At 53.4% G+C, this 8952-nt stretch overlaps 3 protein-coding genes across 3 annotated transcripts; all 3 read left to right on the forward strand.

Moving 5' to 3' along the window:
• Positions 1–318: 318 nt before the first annotated feature.
• On the forward strand, positions 319–1860 carry QC763_202570 (uncharacterized protein; the record flags this gene model as incomplete). Its single annotated transcript, XM_062909291.1, has 1 exon — positions 319–1860. One exon carries the CDS (start codon positions 319–321, stop codon positions 1858–1860), a length of 1542 nt encoding a protein of 513 aa, XP_062768059.1.
• A 943-nt stretch (positions 1861–2803) lies between these two features.
• Positions 2804–4847, forward strand: QC763_202580 (uncharacterized protein). Its single transcript, XM_062909292.1, has 3 exons — positions 2804–3303; positions 3366–4356; positions 4459–4847. The coding sequence occupies exons 1-3, from the start codon at positions 3205–3207 to the stop codon at positions 4704–4706; spliced, it is 1338 nt and encodes a 445-aa protein (XP_062768060.1). The 5' UTR covers positions 2804–3204; the 3' UTR covers positions 4707–4847.
• Positions 4848–5258: 411 nt separating this feature from the next.
• Positions 5259–8421, forward strand: QC763_202590 (uncharacterized protein). The gene is made up of 4 exons (XM_062909293.1): positions 5259–6085; positions 6481–6800; positions 6857–6937; positions 6999–8421. Exons 1-4 carry the CDS (start codon positions 5436–5438, stop codon positions 7889–7891), a joined length of 1944 nt encoding a protein of 647 aa, XP_062768061.1. The 5' UTR covers positions 5259–5435; the 3' UTR covers positions 7892–8421.
• The last annotated feature ends 531 nt before the right edge of the window (positions 8422–8952 follow it).

The following is an 8952-nucleotide window of genomic DNA, read 5'->3' on the forward strand; positions in this document are numbered from 1 at the left end:
CACAAGCATTAACCCAACCCGTCTCTGGCTTTCCCGAGGCTGTGGATAGCTTATCAACCACTACCGCGCCACTGCCTCTGTTTCATGGATAACATCCGACCTGTTCAGCCCCTTACTGCCATGTCTGAGTTCCGGTAGTCTTTGTCGTCGTTGGGTTGTTGTTCTTACTTCCACCTTTCCCTTCACTCTCACCACCTTTGGACACCATCTCACCTTAGTGGGCTCATATTCCGACCCTCTACAACCGTATTAAGGCCCATAACTCGGGCTTCTCCCTCCCGCTCCTAGGCGTCATCATCACCCTCTCATATCACAGCCATGTCGACTCCTTCCGGATCCCCGTCGCCGCTACAGGTGGCGGCCAACAGCTTTGTCGATGAAACCAAGATGCCCAAGGGACACTGCCGCTACATCCTGCTTCTTCCCGAAATCAAGGGCCAGCGATGTGCCTGTGTCGGCTTTTCACTCAATAAAGGCATCCCAGGTGCCAGTTGTGACTGCGGTCACTTGGCGTGCTTCCACAACAAGGAGCCAGAAGTGGCCACAGACTCGAAGCAAGAGCTGGAACTCTTGAAGAAACGCATTCAGCAGCTTGAGGATCAGATGACCAGAGGGCAGGATGGTGTAACTGAAACTCTTGTCAGCAGGATCAACGAAATGGAGGAACACTTGGAAAAGAGCAAGGAAGAGTTCAGTGAACAGATCAAGGGCACCTATCGAAATATCACCATCAGCTGGCGATCCATCGAGCAGGCCGAACAGAAGAGCAAGCAGCAGGATGAACAGCTCCGCCAGATTTATGAAAAGTTGAGGGACCACAACGAACAACTCGAGAGGCTGGATGCTGGGCAGTTGGAACTCCGAGATGCTGACCTGAGCCTGGAGGAGCGGATCGAAAATATCACCGAGATCTTGGAGGAAGAGGAGGAACGCCGAAGATCATCACCTGCCCGGCGTCCCAGAAGAAGATCGACCTCTGACACATCACGCCCAAACCTCCCTTTAGGGCAGGGGGCCGTCCCGTCAGACGACTATCGTCGCCCATTTCCGCCAACGGCCGGCCCCCGCAACCCAGGACATGGCGAGGGCCTCGAACGAGGCGGGACCACAGCGTTCCAACTGATGAAACCCCTCCCCGTTTCTGCCCGGTCCACGGGCCCGTGGACAGTGCACATTTCGCTCCTCCCGCATGCGGGTGTGCCGATGCCCTTCGAGCGGAACACCAACGCCTACCAGCGGTGTCTATCCCGAGGACTCCACCGCATGGTTGCAGTCCACGGACCCGACGCAGAGTCGTTCAACAGAGCGGTGGAGGAGGCATTCGGCAGCTTCCTGAAGGGGCGGGAGTGGATGCCGCTGCAGGCGAAGCTCTGCGACGCCGAGACACTTCAGGGTCTTCCGATGCTTCGTCAACTGGACCCTCAACTAATTGATCCAAAGAAATACGACCAAGACTTCCTCCGCCACCAATGCGGCGTCTGTGACTCCAACGGCATCATCGATTCGCTGTACATCGCCATGAAATCCCACACCATTTCCTGGCACACCTTGAGGCATTCCCCCGTCTTCATGGCTGGTCTTGAGTCGTGCTGGGCATACGACGCCCTTCTCGACAGAGACCAATACGACGGCGACATGGCTATTGACGACGAGGACAGACCGGCAGCGGGCGATATCACCACCATCTTGCCTCCAATCCAACCGTCGCTCAAGAGGCCCCTCACCGAAATGTCGCGGTCAAACAGCTTCAGTGCCGGCGCAGCCGAAGGGGAAGACACGCGAAAGAAGCGAGCATGTCCAGTCCCGCCTCCTCCAGGCACCATTGTCGAGATCAGGAGGCGCGGTGTTGGGGCAGCGTGACTAGCCAATGGGTTCGACCAGGAGCCACCCATTTTGACGATGCAAGATAATGCGAAACACCAGAGAACAAGAAACGATAAAGTGTGACCATAGCGCTGGGTAATGTTATAGATCAGGTCGGCAGGCAACGGGCGTTTGATGGAGACGGGGCGTACAACGAGATAAACTGGGGGGACATTTGGAGCACCAAAAGGGGTGCTTTTGTCGACTGATTTCATGTTTTTTTTTGGGCATTTGGGGGAACCATTTTTACCCCCTACTTTGTTTTTCTCGAATCTCCTGTCAATCATCAAATTCATACGTTGCATTTCTGTTTCTTGTCGGGGGGCGGAGGAATTTTGCTGAGGAATGATCCAAGATGATCAAAGCTATGCTGTTGTCTGTAAGAGAGGAGTTACTGTCATGGGGGAAGGACAGAAGATCATGATGAATGAGCGGTGGGTTTACCTTGGTAGTCCTTGGAAGTTTCCAGTGGTTTTTGGACCTGACTATGTAGACAATCCCATGGGTGCCTGGGACTTGTACTGGACTACTTGTGACTGTGAAGACGCCATATGAGTTGTTGATGCCATGTCTAATCGAGGGGCGTGAGAAATATATGACTGCTGAGATGTTTGAGGGGTCAATGATGCATGAACTTGGAACAGCCCGTCAGGTCGTAGAACCGAGAAGTGTCCCGCTCCTTCCTCGAATCGCCAGTCGTCATCACCACTCTTTTCCCTGCCTGTCGAAACAACGGAATTGATTATTGTTTGGGATATCAGCCAATGACGTGCTGTCGAGATTGCTCGGGTTGGTCCTTATAAGCAGGGCCTGCTTTGTACCGTTTTACAAACAGTAGAAGGCCTTTTCAGTTCTCTAGTGTCGATAGGAATCAACATACTCCCAAGCTTTATATTTCTTTTCTCTCTGTGCCAGGCTGTCTCTCCATTCTTGGTCCGACGTTGAAGTGAGAGCATCAGGTGGGAGATCAGGTGACTTGGGCCCCAAATTTCACCTGCCAAGCAGTCTTGTCAGCAGCCGGCCGCTGTGGCGCCCGAGCCAGGAACCGCCCAGTGCCTAGGGACCCACGTTATCGGCAGGCGCACCTTCAGGTCCGTCTTGTTATCAATCGCGCCCAGCGAACCTCAGCCTGGCGCAACAATTGACAGCCAACGACTGCCAGCCTTGCATTTTCTCCCAACCTCAGCAACCCATTGTGTCTGGAGACATTGGGCCCTGCTGTCAGCTTTAACAACGACGTACGGCCCAATTTCCGACCGAGTCCTCGTTTCCAGCCATTGATTCAATTTTAATCTCGGCGCGTCACCTATTTGTCACCTTACGACCCGCCGCGACGCCAACATGGATCTCGACATTGAGATGGACGTGGACGACGTCCAGGAGGTCCCACAGCATATCCCAGAGGCGTACACTCATGATATAATCACCGGCGAGGAACAGGTTGGATTACTTCACGTGGCAAATCACCCTTGCCAAGCATCGCTGACAAGTTCTCTGTCCAGGAACCCGGTGAGGTCGACGACATCCCAGACGAGCAAAACGGCAGCTCGGCAGAGAGTGTTCGCGTGCCCAACAAGGTTCACATTCGCGGCCTCGACACCTTCACCCCCAACGATGTCAAGGGCTACCTTTCCGAGCACTACGGCATGATGGAGTTTGAGCGAGTCGAATGGATCAACGACAGCTCGGCCAATTACATTTTCAAATCCGAGTCGGCCGCGCAAAACGCCCTGCTTTCTCTTGCGGCGGTTGAGATTGCCGACCTGAGTCAGCTTTCGCCGCTTGAGATGCTGCCAGCCAAGAACTTTTCCCAAAAGCCAGAGTCGAACTTGCTGGTCCGGTTTGCGGTGGCGGGAGACAGGAAGGTGCAGGGGGCTGCGGCTTATAGTCGGTTTTATTTGATCAACCCGGAGTATGATCCCGAGGAGAGGCGCCGGAGGGGGGAGTTTAATAGGGGCAAGTATAGGGATCGGGATGACAGGCCTCGCAGGAGGAGGAGGGAGAGTCGTTCGGAGGAGAGGAATACGTTTGATGTTAATCTTTATGATGATGATCCGAAGGCATTGAGTAATCGGGTTGCGACGAGTCCTAGGCCACGATACCGGTCGAGATCGGTGAACTCGGCGGATTTTAGAAGGGAAAGGAGGGTTAGGTCCAGGTCGAGGGAGAGGCCGAATCGGAACAAGGAGCTTTTCCCTGAGAGACGGAGGCCGGCGGTTGGGTTGAGGGATAGGTCTGCTTCTCCAGTCAGGGATCGGGATGGGGACGCGCAGATGGATTTGGAGGAGGATGCTCGTGCTGTGGCTGTTCAGCGGAGTAGAGAAAGAGGTCGGGAGCTGAGGGAAAGACTGTCTAGGGATACTAAGGCCAAGGAGTTGTTCCCAAGCAAAGTCACGGCAAAAAAGGAGCTGTTTCCAGAGAAGGCTGGGTTGGCGGTTGGCAGCAAGGCACAGATGGATCAGGTCACTAACAGCTCAACTATTCTCGCCACCGGTATGTCGCAGCTTACTCTTCACCCCAACAAGCCTCTTTTTTTCTAGTCACAACTCACTTTTCCAACAATTATTCAGCTCACTAACACCATCTTCCACTCAGCATCATTAGCAGACAGGATAACAACTCGACCGACGGCATCAGGAGGGGAAGGGGGGCTGAATATTCGTGGCATGGCTGGGAAGCAAGGGACAGGTCAGGGGATTGCGATCAAGGGGACGGGGGCCAAGGTTAAGGAGTTGTTCCCGGGCAAGTTTGGGAGTGGGGGGAATGCTGGGAAGGAGTTGTTTGCGGAGAAGTTGGAGGGGAGGGGGAGGAGGAGGCAGAGGGCGGAGGATTCTTGGAATTGATGGGGGGTGGACATGTATATGCATTGATAGAGGCGTTCAGGGGAGGCTTGATTTGGGGTTATATAGCACTGTTGTAAGGAAATCTAAGGGCATGGAAGTTTCTATCATTGGATATGTGAGTTGTGTGGTGAGTTATGTGGCTGGTGAACGATGTGTGATGCTGTGGAACCGATATCAGAGCAATGATTGATGCATAAGATGGTGTTTAGGGGTGTATATCTCTACTTGCTTAGGGACATGGAAAGAAGTCGTGGAGGTTTCTTTCAGCTTGAATACGTGAGTTCTATATGCCTTGTGAATGATGGATGCTGGGTGAGTGCTGGAAGAAGAAAGAGCAAGTTGAACAGGTGGTGAAGAAAGCGCCAGCCAACCAACTCCTTCATTTTATGGTATCAGTTGCTCTTTCCATCCAACGGTTTCACTCTTTCCATCTGATATCACCCTATTCAATGATAACAACAACGACTGACTACCCCACGGCCGGTAGGTGAATTGCTATTTCCCTGTTTATGTGTACCCTAACGGTTTATCCAATGGCTTTGCTTTGGGGAAGTTACGTCCGCCCTTCTTTCCTTCCTTCTTCCTGAGGCATGTGGTTTTGACTTTTGCACATATCTTCAGCATCGGCTTTTTCGTTGCGGAAATATGTTCGACTGACATCACTTTTATTTAATTTCAAGGTCACTTGCTCACCTTTTCCGAAAGACGACACGACAAAGTTGATATACAATGGCGGAAAGCAGCAACAACAACAACAACATCAACCCAGCAGCCTGGTTCCGGACATTTGGAAGGTCGAAGAGTTCGCTGCAGACGTCGACCACGACAAGCCCGAGCCGTGCCGCGAGTATCACCACCACGATTGGTCACGATGCCCCAGCAACACCAACACCCGACACCTCCCCCGGCCGTCTCCGCGCCCGTCCGGCTGCTGCTGTGAGACGGGTTTCCTCGCTGTTTAGTCTTGTTGGTGGGGGTGGTGGTGGGAGTATTCTGTCGGGTGGGAGTCCAAAACGAGACAGCTTCCCTGATCATGGTCTTCCAGGGAGGGCGCCGCCTATGGGGGCATTGCCGCTCAGTGGGTTTCATGATGGTGGTGGTGGTGGTTTGGGATTGCAAGGGCTGATGGGGGGGTTGGGGGTGGGAGGGAAAAGGGGGGAGGAGGAGAGTATTGTTTGGTCGAGGCCGACTATGATGCAGATGGTGGAGACTTTGAGGGGGGTAATGATGGGGGTTATGAGGATGCCTGATCGAGGGAGGGGGGTGAGGAAGATGAAGGGGGAGGGGGGTAGGGAGGGGGATTGGGAGAGGATAGAGCTGGAGAGGGATAGGGAGAGACGGTGGGGTGAAAGGGGGGGTTGGGGGGGTCTGCCGGTTGAGTGAGTACTTCTTTGCCCTGATGCTCTGACAATGAGTTTTTATACACAGATCTACTTTCTCTGCCCTCGGTTACATGGGGAATCTCCCCTTGTCTTTGGCAGGACTATCTCAAGTGAGAACTGTGAACTGTCCTCGAGGCAGGGCTATGTTCAAACGAGGCTCGCCACGGGATTGGAATGCCCTCAAGCGAGGGCCATCCTCTCAGAGAACTATATCTACATGGATCACATTGTCTGTGGAAATTATCCCACCTTTTGGCGGTGCTTGGTGGTTGGAGTCCACCACTGGCTGGACATCCCACGGTTGCCTGGACACTACATACCAAGCTGCTTCCTACATCCTCATCTTATCCACGTAGTACAGAAAGCGAGCGTCCTCTAACTAAATCTTGTAGATATAACTCGCATGTGCTCGTTCTCCTCGAAGGCTTCGGCCATCTTGTAGAGCAGTTGAACAAAGCCCAGGAAGAGCTCGCCGAGCTCAAGAACCTGCGGGAGAAGGAAGTCGAACAGTTCCGTGGCATCAGCGAAGAATGGATTCAACGAGAGAATGGCTACAAGGCTGAAATCAAGCGTCTTGAGCTAGTCCTGGCAAAAGAAAGCAAGAACGGCGTCGCCTCTGTTGCATTGGCTAGACATGGCAGTCTCATAAACCGCTCGGGAACGAAAAGATTTCAGGCACGGTTGAAGCGGTTGAGCAGTTCCCAAGATGCCGGTAAGTTCTCCGGACCTCCATAAAGCCCCGGAGACTAGGCTGATCACGCGTGGCAGATAACACCAGAGAAGTCCACGCCGACCCAGAGCCCAGCATGGTGGGGGTGAAAGAAACCACGTCACGTTACGAAACAATCGGTAAGTAATTCTTCCCTAACCGCGGAGCTTCCCGCGGGTATTGACGGCCGCCTAATCGCAGGTGACATTCCACGGGACGTCAATCCTCACCATGATGTATTGCTCTCCCGCCTGGTCGAGAAGCAGGGCAAAGCCCAGTCAAGCCGACACTTTCAAGAGGGGGAACGAGTCTTGAACCAAATACTCCCTGATACTGGGCACACCAACAGACCAAAAAGCCCACCAACCCACCGAAATCAACGTGACAAGGATGACGAGGACATTGAGTGCCCCGCATCCGGCGAAGTTACCCTGAAAGTACCAAGCACTAGGGAGCGGGCATCACTGTACGAAAAGGGGCAAGGGGGAGTCAATGCAGGTCCCAACAGTCACGCTTACGCTGGCGTGGCAGGTTGCCCCATTGAAGACCCATCGGCCGATGAGTCCTCTGCTAGCTCAAGATGGGACGCGGAATCTTCAACATCTGACGATTCTCTGCAAAATAATGGCTCCTCATTGGTAGGTCCCCAGCCCCGACGATCTAACGATTCGGGACCTGGGCTGTTTGACGGTACAAACAGCCAGCTAGCTGATAACGGTCTCGGCGCCATAGACGAAGGCACAGGACACATGCTCGATACAGGTTTCCTGAACCGTGGATACAGCTTTAAACGAGGCGATGACGAGCATCTTCCAGTGACCTCCCCCAGCCACAGGAAAGTCAAAGGGCCGGATTCTGACTCGATGTACCTTTATACATACACACCTTTCGACGATGTATCCAGTGTGAGGCCTGACTGTGTGGGCTCGCCGTCAGAGAAGAGACCGGCTCGCCCCGCAGGTCTCGCTCCCTCTACATCGACCGGTTCTGTTATCTGGCGGGGCAATGACGACACCATCAGAGATGAAAGGACCCCTAGAGCTAGTGCCTGCGAGAACCAGGGCGAAGACTCGGACGGTGGCAGTCAACAGTGATGTTCACGTCTCAACAGTTCCACGTTCCGGGTCGTTAAGTTCAGAAGGTGACGGCGAGGGTGGGGAACGGTTGAGAGCGGCCCCGTTATCTAACTGTTGGTTCTTGTCGTCTATTGGCGGTACGGTTAATAACGACGGCAATGTTGAGCACGTAAGCCCACCGGCCCATCTGAGCTTACAGCTATCAAGGTGAAGCTTTTGCGTGGACTCGTCGCCGGCTCACCGAGAACCTTGGACAGCATCTGCAGACACGACACGAAGGCCGAGGGTTCGACCGAGACTCTCACCAACCTTCTTGTCGGCATATGATTCAGGAGGTACTTCTCGGCGGCACTTCTTCTGGGCGGCGCTTCTTCTCGGGGGGACTTTTGGGGTTTCTTGGACCGAAACTCTCACGAGCGTTCTTGTCGATCTGATTCAGAAGAAGGTCTATCTATGCGGGCCGTTGGGCGAGGGCTTTTTGGGTTTGGGGTGAGACCATCACCAGCCTTCTTGTCGGTCAGACACGGGGGGGGGGAGGTTAATCCCTGAAGGGAATAATCTCCCTGAAGGGACATCTGACTCGTGATGGGTCGATATGAGGGAGAGCGATGGAGGGATGGTGTTGTTTATAATTCTTGGAGGGGAGTTAAGGGTTCAAGGGCGAGAACCTTGATGGGCAGGGGGTTTGGGGATCTCGATGGATGGATTCACATGGGATTATGAAGTGTAGAGAGATTTGTATGATTTTGTATGAAATATGAAGGCTTGTGGCAGCTACGTTCAGTGAATATCTACGTGATGATTGGTGTGTGTTTGTCTCCATGGAACGGTTATACGTGTTGTTTGATACCTGGTAAATATGAAGACTCTCGTCAAACGGTATGACAATTTTCATATCGGGTATAACGGGTTTATGCTCGAGATATGCATTGAACGTTTAGCCACGTTTCAGGGGGCGAGAAATGACTGACTGACCGGGACAGGCGCGGGACTAAGAGTATTGAGGCGATAGATTGTGGGCAAATGTGACCTCCTTGGTTTTGCAATCCAAGATTCGGGGCCGAAGCCATAGTGTGTGC

This window comes from Podospora pseudopauciseta (assembly GCF_035222475.1).
Source record: "Podospora pseudopauciseta strain CBS 411.78 chromosome 2 map unlocalized CBS411.78m_2, whole genome shotgun sequence".
Classification (NCBI taxonomy): domain Eukaryota; kingdom Fungi; phylum Ascomycota; class Sordariomycetes; order Sordariales; family Podosporaceae; genus Podospora; species Podospora pseudopauciseta.